At 31.8% G+C, this 20,486-nt stretch overlaps 1 protein-coding gene across 1 annotated transcript in view; it reads right to left on the reverse strand.

Moving 5' to 3' along the window:
• Positions 1 to 20,486, reverse strand: part of LOC134714190 (zwei Ig domain protein zig-8-like) — an 80,439-nt gene that overhangs the window by 25,535 nt on the left and 34,418 nt on the right. Inside the window, exon 3 of the mRNA XM_063575430.1 lies at positions 2,193 to 2,317. Within this exon, the coding sequence (XP_063431500.1) occupies positions 2,193 to 2,317 (125 nt within the window). The remainder of the gene's footprint in view (positions 1 to 2,192; positions 2,318 to 20,486) is intronic.

Below are 20,486 nucleotides of genomic sequence, written 5' to 3' on the forward strand. Positions count from 1 at the left end.
GATAACATAAGATATAATTATAGTCAATGAAATAACCGTTTTCTGGGTGATCTCTTGTATATCTTAAAGAAGACTATTCCTCTGAGATAATCTAGAATATTCATAATCAATAACTTACTGACAAGCAACTAAATGTAAAGAACATGTAAGTTAATTATTGTTTTTTTTTTCATTACAAAAATCAAAAAGCATTTTGAATTATAAAGTAATAGAAGAACAATGGTGAGCAGTTGTTTTTTTTATTTTTATTTATTAAAATGCATAAAGAAGAGTTGGTTCTAGTTAATTTCTTTACTTCTTGACATCTGGTATTGATAATCAAATTCGGTTGTAAAGCTGAACAAATTTGTACTTTAAAGAAACTTACACTTTGTTATCTTCCCCAATTTGCTAGTTAGTGCACTAACCGGAAAGGGTAGATAACTACTAAATTTCAGAGATATATTTTAGCTTTTTAAAATTACATAAATAAAGGCAACAGTAGTATACCGCTGTTCAAAACTCATAAATCCATGGACAAAAAACAAAATCGGGGTAACAAACTAAAACCGAGGGAAACGCATTAAATATAAGAGGAGAACAACGACACAACACCGAAACGCAACACACACAGAAACGGACCAAGCATCAGACAAAACACCACGAGAATAACAAATATAACATCAAAACCAAATACATGAATTTGGGATAGACAAGTACCGTGCCACGTCTTATCTCAATATCTCAAAAATAAGAGAAAACACAAACGACTCCACGTTAAAATGCAACACACACAGAAACGAACATTAATATAACAATGGCCATCTTCCTGACTTGGTACAGGACACTTTTAAAGGGGAATAAAAGTGGTGGGTTGAACCTGGTTTTGTGGCATGCCAAACCTCGCACTTTAATGACAAAGTTAAATATAACATTGAAATGACAACATAATATTACAGGACTGCAATACAAATAAATAGGTGAACATATTAGACAAAGAAAAACATGATTAATAGATTACAAAAAGCATCAGGTTTAAAATTCAATACGCCAAAAGCGACTCACCAGTGAAGCCCAGATATAAAAGATCGAAAGTGAAAAAAGTACAGAGTTGTACAGCACTGAAGATCAAAAGTTAAAAAGTTTTGCCAAATACGGCATTGTTTTTATGCCCGGGATAAGAACATTCTTATTATATAGAACAATTTATGCTATTGCAAACAGTAAATTTTATCAAATGAATATGAAAGAGATATTCATAATGAAACTGAAGTATTAACTAATTACAGAAAACTAAACCCGATTCAGTCCAGGCGTCAACGCAATTAAAAAAAAATGACGTCACATACGATGGCGAAAAGGTACAAACGTTATGCCACATTTGAATTTATGAAATTTAGAAACAGCATGACGTCACATATGAAAAACTATAATTCAAAAGTGAGATAGAATTAGGATTGATTTAAGATTATATTAGAATTAAATACTGATAATTCACTTAAGCAAAATGCATATTGCAATACTTATTAATAGTAATTAACTGTAATATAAATATGTCCAGTTTGTTATGTATCCAACTTCAAACGTAAATAATCGTACAAAATTAAATATAATTAATAAAGGGGGTGATTAATTTTTCTATCCTTAACACCTTAATATAATAAAAAGACGTCAACACATTTGACAAAATCCGATGACAATTACAAATATAACAATAAACATGTAAACTAAATACATGAATTTGGGATAAACAAGTACAGAAACACGTCTTATAGTAATGCGAATTCACATTTAGCAAAACAGTCACAATTGGGAATAAGTCACGTTTGGTAATTAAAAGATTAGACGACATAATGACAAACCACAATCTACCATGTGGTAAAAATGTCCTTAGCTGGTTTGGTTAAAGAGACATCATATGGATCCACCAATTCGTGATGGTGTCCATAAAATTTATGGAGTGTCAATTTTAATCTGTCCTCCTCATAACTTTGTTGGAGCAGTTTCTGCGTAAGGAGCACACTCCTGTATATGAAGTCCGTATAGTGTGAACAAGCACGTGAATGACGAATCAATTGTGATATGTAATTAAACACCATACGAAGGGGCAGAGGGTATGTTACTGCTGAGAAATTGGAAATTGATAATTGGGAAGTTAAAATCGTCCCGTTTATCATAGATTTTCGTGTGAGGGACTTGAAGTTTATACTTACACTACTGGAGCCCAGATTACTAACAGAACATGGTAAGGTCGCTGTTTCGCCACGGTAAAATGTTACATTAACTGGAGTTTTATTGAAAACAGGTTTTATTGTCGCCATTGATGTGACACTCCACACTGAAAAAAAGAGAACAATAATGTCAATGTGATATATCAATGAACTTGGAATCATTTACTCTGTTTGTCTAAAATCGATAATACGGAGTAACAAATAGTATGAACACTGGAAAACGTTCGTAATAAAAACATATGTGAATTGATCAAAAATAATAATAAATTATTATACATTCAAGGTTGTGTACTTCCATTTATAGAAATGCATGTATCGAAATAAAAATGATATGGATATTGGCTTACATCTTGTTTGCCTATGTCAATTTCATTAACGTTTCTTATCTGGTGTATCTGTGCGTATGTTAATCTAAAATTGTAACCAACATCTAGTGGTTCTTTTAAAACATACTTTTTCAAATGCAATATCGTTTTGGTGTCATATATTTATAAAAGGTATAGCTTAGGGAAATGATAGCAGAGCGCAGTTTATATGTTGTTATACTTGATAAAAACAAATCACCGTTAAATCTAGACGATCACTGATGATTTATTCATGATACTAATTTGTTAAGACCTAAGAGGTGATCTATATTTGTACATGAAATAATTAGAAATTGCGTAAAACTAAATTCATCATCTCCTCCCATACATAATTTAATATATACGTTTTTCTGAGTTTTTTCTCTCAATTGTTTGCTTACGGAACACGGAAGTAGACAACTCAAAATTAAGTTTTATTAACCTATTAGAGTTTGTTTTTGAGACAAATTGAATGTCTTTTAAGAAATCATTTAATTAGTCTATTTATTTAACTGTTTGTACGTTTCTGTAAATATCAGCCTTTTTAAAATTCTAATTTTCAGAAAGTTTAATTTGACATATCTGTTATCTATAACTAATGCTATAAATTGTAATAAAGTACAGTGTGTAAAATTGCGGGTATATTTAAAGTAACACGTGGTTCTATAAAAACATCAATTAAAATGGAGCATGTCATCAATAGGGGAATAAAAAAAGAAACCGATAAAAAGAGGATTATATGATCTTTATCTTTATAATCTTTATTATAATTAACACGTAAACTTTGGATAAAGGCAACAGTAGTATACCGCTGTTAGAAACTCATAAATCGATTGAGAAAAAAATAAATCCGGGTTACAAACTAAAACTGAGGGAAACTCATCAAATATAAGAGGAGAACTACGACACAACATACACACACCAATAAAAGTAACACACACGGAAACGAACTTTAATATAACAATGGCCATTTTCCCGACTTGGTACAGGACATTTTAAGAAAAAAATGGTAAGTTGAACCTGGTTATGTGGCATGCCAAACCTTCCACTTTTATGGCAGTGTTAAATATAACATTTAAATGACAGCATTACATGACAGGACTACAATATAAATAAATGAGAGAACATATAGGACAGAGAAACACACGAATAATAGCTAACAAAAAGTACCAGGTTTTAAATTGTATACGCCAGACGTGCGTTTCGTCCAAGACTAACTAGTGACACTCAGAAGAAAATAGAACTGACAAAATATGAATTAAACCGCTCTTTTTTCTTGCTGCCACTTCGACAATATGAGAAGAGAGGTTTTCGGATCGAGACGACACACAAGTGTTACATCCGTCTATGCAACCTCGAACAGCACTCATATCTCCATTATCATACTAACTGAACAGAAGAGGAATCATAAAAATATGATCATGCTTTATATAAATACATTTACTAAAAACTAAATTGGCGTGTTACAACTAAATTGTTGTACATAAGTTGCATAACTAATGCTATATTTTAATGAATTGCAGTCTAAACCGGGAAGCACACTATTAAAAGAAATTCAGTCCGAAACGGAATGCTAATTTGAACAATATGCAAATAAAGTCTGAAGTATATTACATTTGTCTAAATAAAGATTTACGAATTTATTGATGTAGCATCCCGTCCAACATATTAGGAACGTGACTAAGTTTCATGAATGATACTCGTTTCCACGTATGTTTATGTAATGACAATACTATTTAGGTTACATTGTTTTTATAATTAATATAATGATACATTTTTTGAATAGTAATTGTTTATAAGCTCGTGTTATGGAAATGTGTGGTTGTACAGCTCGTTGTACAGCTGTCCAAGTTTTAACTGTACCTAATTCGGATACTAGTATGTGCAAAGAAACAGTAGGACTTAAACACAGCATTAGCAAATACATCACGAATTAAAGACTTAGTCTAGTTTACCACAAAATATATAAGCATTGTGTTTTAACAAGCAAATGTAAATCTTGGGTCGGTACATATACATGTAAATGTACTGAATATACCCCTAACACAAAAAAATAACCACAAAAACAGAAACAAGGGTAAACACGATGTTAGAAGTTACATTAACACCAGTAAATCTTCCGTTTTGGCTGACAGTTGTTATTTGACTGAAGTTAATATAATAAATCTTTCAGTACCTGTGATTGTACGGTTCCAATCACTGACGACTATCTTCTACACGAAATATGTATTATTAATTAACCAAAACAAAGACTACTACCAACCTATATTACCTGGTTATTTGACTTGGCACAAGTTGTGAAAAAAAGAATGGAAAATGACTTCTGTGAGATTAATCAGTAATCATAGTACATGTTTACACCCCATTTTGACACTATGTTGTTTGTCTCGTACAATAAGGCATTGTTTGTTAAGAGTATCAGTAGCGGAGAGGCACATTTTTGGCATATTTTTGGTTTTTAGATTGATTATAGTACAATATAAATTGTCAATGCAGACATGTAGAGATTTCAGACAGCATAGCTAACTGGCGTTTTCTAATTCCTGAGTGACAAAAAATTAATGTTGTATAAATTCTGGATAGACAACACATTATTTTAGCCATTATTACTATTGTAGTTACAATTGTAATTATGTGTTGCAGTGACCACTATACTGACCACAGAACTATAACAATACTTTCTTGGAATATGGGAAAGAAAAGAAAACTTTACAATTGTTACACTTGCTTATTCTTCTATCATTGCAATATCAATTCGAATTAACTTATAATTTCTAATTGGCATTGCACAAAAAGGCGTTACCCAACGTTTCTCGATATTTTAAGTGTTACACTAAATCATGCATAACCATTCTCGATAACATTTAGCAATTACTATATTTCAGGTTGAAGTGAAGATATTCTTCATCACAACGATAGAAGAGAATACTAGTGAACTTTTTTCTGAAACAACGATCTTCATCATAACATGTTAAGTTAAGATTTAAAGTCATTTTTTTTCTTTCTAAAACAACATTTAAAGTAATTTTTTTTCTCTAAAACAACGATTCTTATCTTAACATGTTAAAAAAGTTTAGATTTAAAGTCATTTTTTTTTTAATTCTATGTTATTGGAGATCAAATAAAGTACCGTTCACATGTGTTTACATGCAGTCTATCAAGTTATGTTAAGAACAGTGTCAGACAATTCAGTATTTATTGTTTGGTATTTATTTTATCAATACATTGTAACAACTTGTGAAATCGAAATCTAAATTGACTGGCAGACGAGATGTTTGAATATTACTTAATTTACTGTATTGAATATGTCTGAAGATTGACAGAATGATTGAACATCTCAATTTAATTTATAGATCAGTGTTAACAAACTTTTAAAAAGAACAGTTTATAATCAAATGGTCATTTTGGTTAAAAGTCCTAAATAAGTGGGTGTGATACATGCATATCATTATATTCTTTTAAATCAGTATTCTATCACATCATTGTATACGACGATGTGTGGCTGTTAAGTGTGTCTTGTTAAAATATTTTGATGTTTGTCACATGGAAACTTGCAGTTTTTTTTTGATAAGTTGGTTGATGTTGTACGCTATTTAGACATACATGTATGAAAGAAAAATCAAAATTAAACTTGTTTGTATCGATACACTTATAAGAATAAGGAAATAAGTGTGACTGTCAATGCTATAACTATTTTATATCCACAACGTTCAAATGAGATGGATGTATGCAGGCAACAGTACAGCCTTCATCAAAGCCTTGGTTTACATTATTTTATATTTGTCCCAGGAGTAGCTAAGGGATGGAGCCAAGATTCCGGATGAAGCCACTGATAGTGTTTCGGGGTTAATATTTAAATTAGCTAGTTTACAACACGCTGACGCTATCATTTACTCGGATAATAAAACCTGGTTTATTTATTTTTTATCTGTCACGAAATATTTTCTCAACTCGTACACTGGTGTGCTTAATTATTGTTATCTGTTTATTTAAACTTGTATACCATATCAGCATACTTCGTCTTAGCTATTTCAATATTTGTTTCTTGTAATGGTTATATCAAGACGAAAGTCTATGAAATGTGGGAAAAATTTAATTACCTATCGTTAGAAAGACGCTGATAAACTGATTTACAAGTATGCAGGGTTGGTCCACATTCTAAAATAATTGAAATATAAAATTTTTATTTATTGAAAAACCTTTCCAAGTGCTTTTGGTTTTATGAATTATCTCAAGTTTATTTTATCGTCTTTATGGAAAACAATGATTACAATTGTAACAACGAGTTTCGACATGAAACAAACTGAAATAATAGTAGAGTATACCCTAGACCATGACAGTGCATTATTTAAATTTAATATTCCAAATTGCATTTACCAAAAGCTGGAAGTTAAGTTAATTTATCGTTGTTTTGGATTTCATTTTAGCTTGATAACTTTACCCTTGACGCAATAATCTTTAAAGATAAATCATTATAGTCAAATGGATGTTAGATTGAACAAATTATTAAAGCATTATTTCGCTGTATAATGCTTTTAAAGTTTGTTCCAAATTATGTTGTGTCTATGTTTAAGGGGACTTCCTGAATAGTGCTTTTGAGAAGACTTCGGATCCTGAATAGTGCAGGCTTTGGATCACAAACTTTTGGATCATATCTGCGTCTGTCTATTGAAACAGGCATGACAGAATATCTTCTTTGTGTAGGATAAATATTGGTGATGAATTTCATTTGTTATTTAAATGTACTGATCGAAATATTGTTGTATTAAGGGAAATGTTTCTATCATGCTACAACACAGTGAATCCAAATTATTAAAAAATGAAGGTCTTCTTTCAATATGTAATGATCAAATGTTTAAACGACTTTCTGTATTTATCGAAAACATTGCAAATATGTTCTGAAGATGTTGAAAAACATATTTGTAAAGTATTGTTACATATACATGTATATGCTATAATATCTATATTATTGATACCACTTCGTCATGGTTATATAATGCTGTTATTAATGACCTGATGTTACACATGTATCTGTGTCTGAGTGTTCAAATAAAATCATTGAATCTTGAAATCTTTCGAAACGTCATTTTGAATACAAATGTCAACCTGAGCTAGATTAAAGTCATTACAATAATGTGATTTAGCTCTGGTAACACCAATTCATTTTCTTACACGTTTTAGAATTATGCGAATAATTATACTTTACAGTTTTACCCCCATGAGACACTTCACTTTCCACACTAAGATAATCAAAAGTTCTACTGTATGTTTTTGTTTAAAAATAGCAGTTAATTTGTTTGCTTTCCTTAACTGAAACCATGAATCCCGTAGAACTAATTGTTGTTAAAGTGCATACATGTAAATAGTAAGAGTCTGTTTTTTTAGCAGCAAGGCAAAACGTGCACTGTATAAAATATTTGATTTCTTTAACATAACGAGTTAAAAAAGAAGAAAACACTAACTCTTATAAAAAACATGTAATGCTTGTTATTCCTTTTTTCATTACGCGACATAAATTTCTTCGTATTTAAGAACATGTAAGTATACCAATTATGACTATCGGGCTTTAGCCTAAAAGTGCATCTTTAACAAGAGGATTATAATTGAGGAGGTTTTTTTCAATCAAAATATATATAATATCCATAGTAAATCCTCATTCGGTACAGAAGACACTTACAAATGATTGGTATACTAGTATATATACAAATGTACAACTCGTTTTAACTTCAACCAAACAATGTTCAGATCTGTAAATTTGATTTCGCAAATTTGTTGTTCTTCCCTTTTTAGGATTCGAACTCTTGTTAATGAGGTATTGTGACACCAAATTGACTGCACTTTATCCGGCGTGCTAGACCACACGGACACCTTAGCTTCACAAACAAATAAAGCTTGCTTTCGGTGGCCGGGTGTTACCTTTCCTCGTCAGTTTTTATCTGGCGTCGTATTACAGTACATGATATACGTAAGGCATGAAGATGTTATTGTAACAGATTAGCTGAATTATCTATAGTAAAGCATCCTACAAATTAATGCAAGATACGGTCACAGAAATAATTATATTTATAAGTACGTCTGAACCAGTGTCAACTCTGAAACAGATTTATCTATCGGACCACAAGAAGTAATGGGAATACATAGCTGTGTACAATCTGTATATACAACTCGTCTAAACATCAACAATACAATTCTAGATCTGTAAATTTGCTGTCGCAATTTTTTTGTTTTTCCCTCGTCGGGGTTCGAACTCATGCTACTGAGATATCGTGATATATATATATTTATCATATATTTAGTACAAAATATAGCTATTTTGTATATCTAATAAAGGTTCGTTTTTCCAGTCTGTATCACCTACCCTGTATCGCATACCCCGTATCGCATAGCTAAACCCGTATCGCATACCCCGTATCGCATGGTAAAACCCGTATCGCATACCTTTTTTTATTTTTTTTTATTTTTTTATTTTTAATACATGAAGTCAGTTTTTTTGGTGGTTTATGGCTTAAGAAAAAATTTCCTCAAAATAGGTCATTTTTTTTTAATGACGTCATTGTTTGGTATGTAACGTCACGAACGTCAAGTTTTCATATTGTATGTGACGTCAAGTTTTCACAACATATATTTTGGCACACTAAATGCAACTATAAAAAAATACAAAACACTCAAATAAATACAATAATAAACAAAATATTTTTAAAACAACAGATTGTAAGGTAACCCAGGTGCTTCGTATAAATTATTTAGCAGTTATGTTCAGGCTTTGAAACAAGACAAAAGCAGAACTGTTCAAGGTAATCCAGTGCTATGGATCAGAAAACAGTTCATTAAATATAATACTCTTCTGTTGAAATATATGATAAAGTGTATAATACATGGCAAAATCCGTATCACATGCCGTATCACCCTCGACCAATATCATCCCTCGGGCCTAAGGGCCCTTGGGCTGATATTGATGTCTCGGGATGATACGACATATGATACGGATTTTGCCATGTATTATTCTCTATATATATATATATATTATTCTTTTAATTCATGTACTTGATTTCTACACTCCCTTAGAGTGTAATATAGTAGAAACGTTTCCAATGCAAGGTTCATATACAGGACTTTGATATCTATTTCTACAAGTCCTGTCTTTTTCAGTCAATGTATATCCGGCCTTGTTACTGACATTCAGGAACTACAGTCTGTCAGCCTTGGGAAGGGATTACTTTGTAGTATACGTCGATTCCTACTCGCGGAAATAGGATGAATGTTTGATGAATGTGGATGACAATTAATCTGTAAGAGTGACACAAATTGTTAGGCTTGCTCTTTTATTATGCCGGAAATAGATGCAAATAAGTTTCCTAACACACCCAATGTACGTACTCATTATTTTACAGCCGATTTTATGTGAACAGTTCGAAAGCAAAAATCCAAAAAATAATGAAGGGAAAAACAAGCAAAATAATCCTAAATAGAAAATAACAAAACAAAATAACAAAACAAAACTTTAAATTATTATACATTGTGTCACGGATAACGGACATATTTCTTGATTTAAAGACAAATACTATTGATATTAACTGCTTCTTAGCTACATACACGTTATTTAAATGAAGGAAAAAGACCAAAAAGGACTTCATTCGCAATGACTTAATACTGCGACATATCTACGGCGAACTGCTATGCTATATCATTTGAGCTTGCATGTGTAATGCCGATTACTTAATATGTTAATTGGTGGTGTACATAGATTATTTTGTACATGTATTGTTACAGTAACATATTTGCATGGCAGTTAAAATATCAACGTCCCAAAAGAGTTTGAACTTGTAGAGAAGTTGTAAACATGTCTATGCAGTACAAAGAACTTTTTACCATTGGTCACACGTTTTGTAATCTAAAATTGAAATATTGAATTTTCTTTAAAAATTAACGGTATTCATGACCTTTTCAATTCTAAAAAATCAGTCAAGTGAAGAACGAATATCAAAATAATCCGCTGTAAATTTCAGATTCAATTTGATGCCATTTGTATGATTGACGTATTTTAATCATTGTCTGCATATAAGCGCCAGTGACAAATGTCACACGAATGATTTGATATTCAAATGTTGAACATTATTGAAGAAACAAAAATAATAAACATATTTGGGAATAATTTATTATTATGGCATTAGTTTTCGTTGTTATTAATTCCATATTGATAAGAAATGTGATGTACAATGAACTTTAAAACTAATACGGACCAAAAAAATGCTTAATATTTACATTTTAAAGTTCATTTTGAGAGAAGTGTTAAAGATAAAATATGCAGATTATTCTAACTAAATGTTTCCGAACATGAATAATTCTCAAGGTTTAGCGAAGAACTATGATTTTGGCTCTATTTTATATGTTTTACTGATCAAAACTCCTAATCAACACAGACATAAATATACGTACTTGTATGCCTCCATACATAATTTTACGGGGATGGGGAGAGTCACATAAATCATCGCCCAAGATTGCTTTATTTTTTATGTCGAAATAAATATTTTAACATACAAAAACCTCATCGCCGAATAGAAAATGACCGTTGCGTTGTGGCTAAAAACGAAAAACCAGAATATACAAACAAGTCCACAAAACACTGCATATCAAGACTGAGCAACACTAACATCATCGAATAAAACTAAATCAGAGTAATCTCAGGTGCGCTGAAAGGGTTATGAGATTTTCTTCATGTTTGACACTTGTGTGATGATAATCTAAAACAAAATACCAAATTAGCTTAAAACGCGTCCTTCAACTGACCAAACCGATTTATAATTTGTGAAAATGAAGTCTCGCATTGGTGAAGTGACATTTTCTAGCTACTAGAATACCCTCATGGGATTCTATCAACGAGTCTTTTAATTCTTAAACTGCTTGTCTCAGATCTGTATAAGTTTTAAAACTGCAATAACTATTTTAGTATCGTCATCGAACATACAATAAACACTCAATATCTGTCAGATTGGTATCTAAAATAAAAATTCAGCATATGAATGATAACTGACATGAAAATATTTTTCATTCCCCTCTAGACCTAACGTCCGATATGCGGTCAAATTCATGTTACATGCCAGTTTGCATTTCATCTAAATACCAATAAGATTTAAAGATTAGCTTTTAAACAGAATAATATGCGACAGCTAAAATCCAATTACTATTCCAGCGTCTTCTTCGTGTTAGGAAGACGGCGTTATCTTTGTCAAGTAAATTCTATTGATATTGAGCGATTCAACTTATCAGGTTTAGAGGTTCGCTGTCTTTTAAGATAAATATGCATGACAATGCTGGTTTAGTTGGACATATCCTGGACTTTATGAACTCTGCTTGGAAATCATACCTCTCTGCTTATTTATACAATGTATATGTGGGTACATCCATTGTACATTCCGTTACTGTTATGAAGTATGGTCCTCTAGATAACCAAAATGTAAGATATGATACATAAATATACACATGTATAAAATGTATATAAAACTCAAGGATCTCTTTAGTACACAAACGGTGGTTTCACATAAATGTGTTATATATTATGGCGATATCGTGAACAGCAAACGCAAAAAATAAAAAAAGGGCCGATTGAGATTTTATTATCATCACTATAGCGTCGGTCGTCGCCGTTTGTTTAAAAAAAATCTTCTCCGATGAAACCAATGTGCATTACAATTAAATCAATCTTAGCCATAATCATCATTTGAGTATCTAATTTTAAAAATGTGTCCGACGACCTCCCCTGTAAACCAAGATAGCCTTCAAAGCTAAAGATAGAACATGCACATTTTTTAGCTCACTTTGACTTTACTTTTCTCATCACTTGGTGTCCTTGGTCCGTCGTCCGTTCACTTTTTACATTTGGAACCTTTTTATAGAGAACCTCTGAATTGAATGAAACCAATTGAAACATTGCATGAATATCCCTTATGAGATGCTGACAAAGGGTTGTTACTTTGTATCTTAATAATCATCCAATATGGCCGCTAACGGAGGACTTACTTAAACAACGGATCCTATGTGAAATACATGCAAGAGCCTTCTTTGCAACAGCGTTACGTTTGCGCGCAGCTTTTTATTACATTTGCACAAATTCTATTACAGGTAGATATGTAAACATAGTTAAGTACAAGTAGATTATATTTTTTTTTATATAAATAAGGTCGTTAGTTTTCTCGTTTGAATTGTTTTACATTGTCTTATCGGTGCCTTTTATAGCTGACTATGCGGTATGGGCTTTGCTCATTGTTGAAGGCCGTACGGTGACCTATAGTTGTTGATGTTTGTGTCATTTTGGTCTTTTGTGGATAGTTGTCTCATTGGCAATCATACCACATCTTCTTTTTTATATACTTATTTATTCAACTATTATTTTAGAGCAGTATAAGTATGCTTATCATGCACAACACTTAGTCCTGGAAATAAATACAGATAAAAATGTAAAATAAAATTGAGAATGGAGATGAGGAATATTTCAAAGAGACAGCAACCCGACCAAAGAGCAGACAACAGCCGAAGTCTACTTATCACATTAAAGGATTAAAAGTACTGATTTTAAATGTCGCAAAGTTCTGAATATATGAAACCCAATGCTATAAGAAAACACACAAATACTTTTAATACATGAATGCGCAAATATAATGCGCAAATATAATGCGCCCATTCCAATTCCAGTATGTTTAATCGACTTTAAGATTTGACAAACATATTCCAAAGAACGGTATATCTGTTTCAATACTTTTGAGGCGTTTTTAACCAGTGCAGAACAGCAGTGTGCACTATTTTCTCATCATCATTCCAATTTAACGTTATAACATATCCGTATCCAACTGTTTCTTTCAGCTGACATGACAGAATCTAAAGCAGATGATATTGAGACAATATCCGAACACAATTAAAACTTTTAAGATAGCAGATATAATTTTAGAAGTCTACATTAACTCTGAATGTGTCAACAGTTAGAAAATCAATCCAGTTATCTATTTTAATGGATCGATGTTACCTTTTCTAATTATGTGCTGTCATTTAATTCAATATAAGTGATCATCCTGTTGGAAACTGCACTTTGCAGGTTTTTAAACTGTGTGTTTTACTTTTACTTGACAAGCAAACAAAAGGTTTGTGCATATGTTAAACTGGTTTAACCTCAAAATAGTTTGTGCTTGTACGAAGTCGGGACCATCTGGACCATATAATGCTCGTTAGTATTTGTCTTTGTTCGAAAGGGTATTCATTTGGAGGTGCTAGGTAGGGGTTGATGTTGTGGTTAGTAACACTGTTCAATTAAAAAAAAGGTATTAAACTCGTATTCCCTTCAATGACATTGTACGTAGAAGAATGTTTCCTTTTGGATATATAATATCCAATAAAACAAAATAATAACGTTATACTACTAGACTTAATATACATAAAAATAGATGTCCAACGACATAAATAATCAAACACAAGGGGATAAACTTAAAATCATGGTTTTGATGGTTTTGATTTTGTTGATTGTTTGAATGCTGTATGATGACATATTTTTTTTAAATAAAAACTGAAATAAAAAAAGGTTATTTGAGGCTAAATGTATTCAAGATGTATCGGTTGGTATTGAACTCGAATAAAAATAGGAACTGAACAATTTTAGCTCTGTTTGATAAAGAGTTCAAAAAGTCGTACAATTGCTGCAATTAAACAAGGCAACGGTGATCATTCAGTCGATAAAATACTCGTTCTAGATAATTCACATATCATCTACTTTACTAAATAAGAGCTGCAATGTATTTTTCTTTGTCATAAGTATCAATATACAGATGGACGAAGTACAATATACCTTTCATTTCTGGCTTTGATATAGCAATGTAGCAATTAGATTTTTTTGCAAACATGATAATGATCAAGTACATTTTAACCCTGTTGGCACAAAACTTGTACATCATTTGCTTGTTACAAGGCAAGTTAACCGCTATCAAGAAATCATTATACTTAACGTATTATAGTAAAAGTACACATATTAAGTCACAAACAAGTTTTTGTAGCTTCGGGAGCTAACATTTGATTAAATTTACCACTAAACGTTTCCATTCATTAAATGAGAGGTATTTTTCTGGTTTCATTATTGACATAAAAATATGGAGATGCGGTATGATTGACAATGATACATCTTCCCACAAGAGTTCAATGACGTTGAGGTGAGACGGTCAACGTATGGTTTTCAACAATGAACAAAACCGTATGGTTAAGTCAGCGTTAATATCGCGACATTTGTTTCTAGTTTTACTTTTTTATATAAATTTAATCATATTATGTGTTATGATAAGTATCAAGTACATGTAAACCATGCTTGATCATAAATACCGTTTATGAAACATAAAAGCCAACCTTGTCCTCTCCTTTTTCCTAGATCGTAACCTTTTGCTAGCGAAGATGTCGAAACACTTGATAATGACAATAATGTTCAAAATGGTACGTTAAAATTATTTTTGACTTGATCTTAGACATTTCTATCAACTCCTGTATTCATCTACTTTTTAAAGTTTTTGAATAATTATTTGAATAGATATGCTTGAAACATTTGATTGATTGAGTTTTATTTTTTAAAATTTCAACACTCTTGACTACATTGCGGCTGTCAAATTTCGTTGGTGGGGGGTGCCGGTATACCCGAAGAAGACCAAGGACATCCGATAGGAACACTAGCAGTTATAATTACGATTGGAGTTTAACCCATACGGCGACGTGCAGGGTTTGAACTCTAATTCGGCTAGGGATACAATAGATAAATTACTAAGACCACTTGGCCTACAATGTCACCTTGACACATTTTTAATGCAAGATTAAAACGTCAAGTCAAAGCAATGGTTATGTTCCGGACCATATGAGTATATGGACCATACGCGTATGGTCATGACCATATGCGTATACTCATATGGTCCGACCATACGCGTATGGTCCGACCGTACGCGTATGGTCGGACTATATGAGTATAATACTCGTTTGGTTATTAACGGGCCGGACCATATGAGTATTTGGACCATATAGGTATTTGTTTTTCAATAATATGCATTAGAAAACTTTATATAAAACAATGATTTCTACATGCAATTGTATTATTTACAATTCAAATAGCATTAAATAGTTATGCCAAAGCTACTTTTCATCGCTAATGGTATTCTTGCTTGTATGCGTAGGGTGACATTTACTTCCATACGGTACCATAGCTTTTCTTGGGTCCTTGGTCATTCCAATTTGTCTACGATGTTTTTTAAAAAGCTCTAGATCTCCAATATCGTAACAAGGCTTAAGTGCATCATATCACCAGACAACTTCGAAAATAAAACTCGGGTCATTGCCGGTTACATCATTCATTTTTAACAACCAAACACGTATTAGTATAAAAATTCGGAATATTGGATGCTAATTATATAAAGTTTCAAAAGCAAGCAAATTATTAGACTCTTTATCCTGTCGACTTTTTTGTCAGTTTATAGTAAAAAAAAAATGATTTCTTGTGTATCAGAGTTCATTAAGATATTTTTGGAAGTCATCTTCCCAGGTTGACGTTTTGCCATTCACTCGTATAATAACATATCGAAAAATGAAAAAAAATTGTTTTTACTGTAGTTTTGACTAGTGATGAAATTTACTGTGTGAAACTGCTTATTTCATTTTGTTAATCTTGTTATATTTTTTTTTTTATAGATCTATAATAAAATTACCTTGGTAGTGTCTTTTTAATGACGCGACAACTAGAAGTAAACCTGTTAATAACCCCGACCATATGAGTACATGTATATACCCATATGGTCATGACCATACGCGTATGGTCGAAATACTCATATGGTCCGGAACAGTTATATAAGTACATGTATAGGAGATCAAAAGTTTGAAGAGAATCAATTTAAAGAAACCGTTTGAATTCATTTGTTGTTGTTTTCTCTTAATTAGTCAAATATAGAAGCAATTCAGAAATATGGACACTCTATAATTTTATTGTAAACATACGGATGTAGCTGGCTGAATTTGGATCAGGATAATTGATTAGCTTCATGTGTATAGATAATTTACGGAACATATGACACAACTGTCAGAAATAATAACAAAAATTTCTTAAATGGAATTTTATAAGTCCATAGAGAATTCACTGTTCTATTAATGGCCATTTGCTTTAGCTGATATATAATTCAATTTGGGTCTCAGATGTATCATTTTCTTTCATAGAAATTTTGACAGTTTGGCAGAAATGGAATAAATAATTAGAATATCTGACTTCACTTTCGTAATAATCCAATTCCAATTTTATCAACTGTGAATAAATGGATTTTATTTTTTTCCAATTAATTGTCTTTAGATTTTTACAATCGTTTTCAAAATTGTTTTGTTGAAGGCAAATAATTGTATGTTTACCTCTAAGGAAAGATAAAATGTGGAAATAAATATGTAATCAGTTCTGAACATCAATTTCAATCCCTCCGCGGTATGATTATATCTATTTGATTCAATCAAGACAATTCTATGATAGCACTTGCATCATGTCACAGAACACGACATTTCCGCCAGGGTAGTTAAAATGTCTATGTACAATTGTACTACAGCGATCGAAGTGCAAACCTAAGCTATATATGTAAGGGAAATGCATAAGACGTCTGCTTTCTTTCCAGGGTTAGTCGATACCAAGTCTTTTACAACCATAATTCAAAAGACTTTTGAATTTGGGAATGTATACATTAAGGGACGACATCAAAAGGTCAATGAAGGATAAAAAAAACTTAATTCACATAGTTTTTTCACTGACCCCCCCCCCCCCCCCCCCCTTCTTAACTTAATTTGGGAAAAATTGATTGACCAATAGGGATATAAGTAAAATCGATTTTAGTTTAACAAAACTTGCAGCAATGTTGACACCCCCCCCCCCCCCCCCCAAACTATTTGATTTAAGTTTATTTTATCCTACATCGATCTTTTGATGTTGTCCCTAAGCAGGGCATGTTATATTTTGCAACACATGAAGACGTTTAAATAATGAAGCATAAAATCAACACTGCGAATGCCAGTTTAAGGACAAAAAGTCCCTGTCTAGTAGTTAGAGAAAAGAATAAACAACATCACGAGTTCTCTAAAATATAGACTATACAACTGGGTTTTTTGTTGAATTTATTTGTGCATTATTTGATACATTTGATTTTAAAATATGATTTTGTTCCCCAGGAGCATAGATAATTATAGCTTAATAGAAATCCAACCAGAGGACAATTTTAAGAAGAAAACAGATCAAAAGCAGTAATTACGACAATTAAAAAACAAGGTTTCTATATGATGACAACAAACGGAAATACTATTAACTTTATGTACCCAAGCACTTTATGGATCAATATGGAAAATACAAATTACACCTTAAGTAGGAGGGAAATCTTAAACATCACAAAACACAATGCGAGGTTAGGCATTCTTAACAATTTGAAGTAAGAACGGACTAGGCGAAAGTTTATTACGTAAATGAACTGTTGTACATGTGTGTATTAACTTTAAAACTGGAGAGCCCGTATTGTATAATCAACATTCATTATTCATACAGCAGCATAATACCAATAGTTCGCTTTTTTTTTCTTTCGAAAGAAAGAAAAGGGAAAGCAATTTTCATAATTTTGATTTTAGAGTTAATCAATAGCGAATGTATTGGCTGGGTTTGCCCAAGCAACATAAATCATTCGTGCTTTCTCAATTCACTGTCAATAAAAATCATGTTACTTTGTGTGTGAGCTGTTGTCTATCTAAATTGGCTTAAAGATCTAACGCGTCCGTTCTATTCTTCTTTCTTGTTTTTTTCGGTATGATAATATTATTGTAAAATTTACGACATGTTTGGTAAAAAGGAAATATACCATTCATTCTAAATGACAAGCTTTAGTAAATGTGAAACCAATTAACGAAAAAATCGATGATTTACTCGGCCATGTCGTGTCTTGAAATGAAAGCCATTTTTATGCCCAACCTACGATAGTAGAGGGGCATTATGTTTTCTGGTCTGAGGGTCCGTTCGTTTGTCCGTACGTTCGTTCGTCTGTTCGTCCGTTCGTCCCGCTTCAGGTAAAAGTTTTTGGTAAAGGTAGTTTTTGATAAAGTTGAAGTCCAATCCACTTAAAACTAATTACACATGTTCCCTTTGATATGATCTTTCCAATTTTAATTCAAAATTAGTGTTTTACCCCAATTTCACGGTCCACTGAAAATAGAAATAATAGTGCGAGTTGGGCGTTCGTGTACTTGGGACACATTCTTGTTCTATATATTTCATTGCAAAAGACATGTTTAATATACACCCAGCCAATTCAATAAAAGCAAAATGCTAAATGGATTTAAAACTTTCTATTTGGAAGTTAAATGTATATTGTATGTTAAACAGATACTTCAATTGGAACGACTCGGCCTTCTAGTTGCACGAAGAAATAACTATTGTACTGCATAGCGAGAATGACCGAGTAGTTCCGATTGACAGACACTTATATTGATTTATATCCATATATCCGGTAAGATGATGTTTATATTAACAAGGTCATGTTTAGCAAACAGAAGAGAGATAACTCAACAATTGACTCATTAGTAAAATATTTTATGCAACAAAAGATAAGACGTACAAGACCCGCCAAATCAAATAAAAAAATTGCGTTTACTTACATCATATTTATGGAAAAACTGGTCATAAAATGAAATAAATCATCGTGATATATATATGGACTGCCCACCGTGGTATTGACTACGACAGTGATAATGACTGAGCCGAAGCCGCAGTCAATACCACTGTCATGTTGCCCCTTTTTTGTATCCAATAAGAGAAAGTAATTCTTTACCGAAATGAATTAATATAGGTAAGTAATTTAAAATAACTAAAATTGGACTTTGTTAGTTTTTGCTCCTTTTTTTTTTATCTAAACTACTTGTTCTTATTTAATCTATTTTGTTTAATGAAATGGTTGTATTTATAAAGTACTAAAATAATTTCTAAATTGTTTTCCAGCTCATGCATACCTATTGGACATTTCAACAATATGAAAAAGGTCACAACAAAAAAAACACCCATTAAAAACGCACTTTTCTATTTTTTTAGATAGTAAAATTTGTCTAAAACCAAAAAAAATTTCAAAACAACAATGCCAATATTTTAAATTAAGATGAAATCTGACTAAAGGCAACACACGGAACAATAGGTGATTGCACTTGACAAAAACATGACATCGTACTTCAAAAATTCGCTATAGTACTGAATTTATCCATTCATAATAGAGTATTGAAAATAGTGATGATGTTTTAGATGGACGTGTCTGAAACTCCAATTTCTTCATTATATTCTATGGTATATACAATATATCAAGTTAAATAAACTTAATATGTGCATGTTGAACAAGTTTTAACATTTTATAAAGGTAATTGAAAGATAATGCGTTTGATCGATCAGTACCATAAAATTGTGTTAGAGTTTGAGTCTATTAACCAATATTTGTACATGTACACAAAATGTACAAATCGAATAAAGACTCGAAACCAAGAAAAGACATGATCCAATCTTTTGGTATTGCACCATATTGACATTCGTAACACTTTATTTTTCATCAATCATAATATTGTTAATCAAGTTTCCTAGCTACTCAGCCTGTGGAAAATTAATGGTACTGGTAGTAAATGAATTTATTTTAAAAGGAAGCATCATGTCGAGAACAGCCTCGATCTGGCTCCTAGTACCTAATCGTAATGGATGACGTATCAAAGTGAATAAAAGGCCAGTCATTGATCAGAATTACCGTAGTAAGTGTTTACAGCATTTATTTCTCTTAAGGTAATCAACAGTAAGATTTCAATCCTATATTCTGAGAAACATTACTGCGTAAGTGCTGTTTTGGCTTTGTCCATATCAACCCAAGAATAACAATTTATAAAACAG

This window comes from Mytilus trossulus, chromosome 4 (assembly GCF_036588685.1).
Source record: "Mytilus trossulus isolate FHL-02 chromosome 4, PNRI_Mtr1.1.1.hap1, whole genome shotgun sequence".
Taxonomy (NCBI): Eukaryota; Metazoa; Mollusca; class Bivalvia; order Mytilida; family Mytilidae; genus Mytilus; species Mytilus trossulus.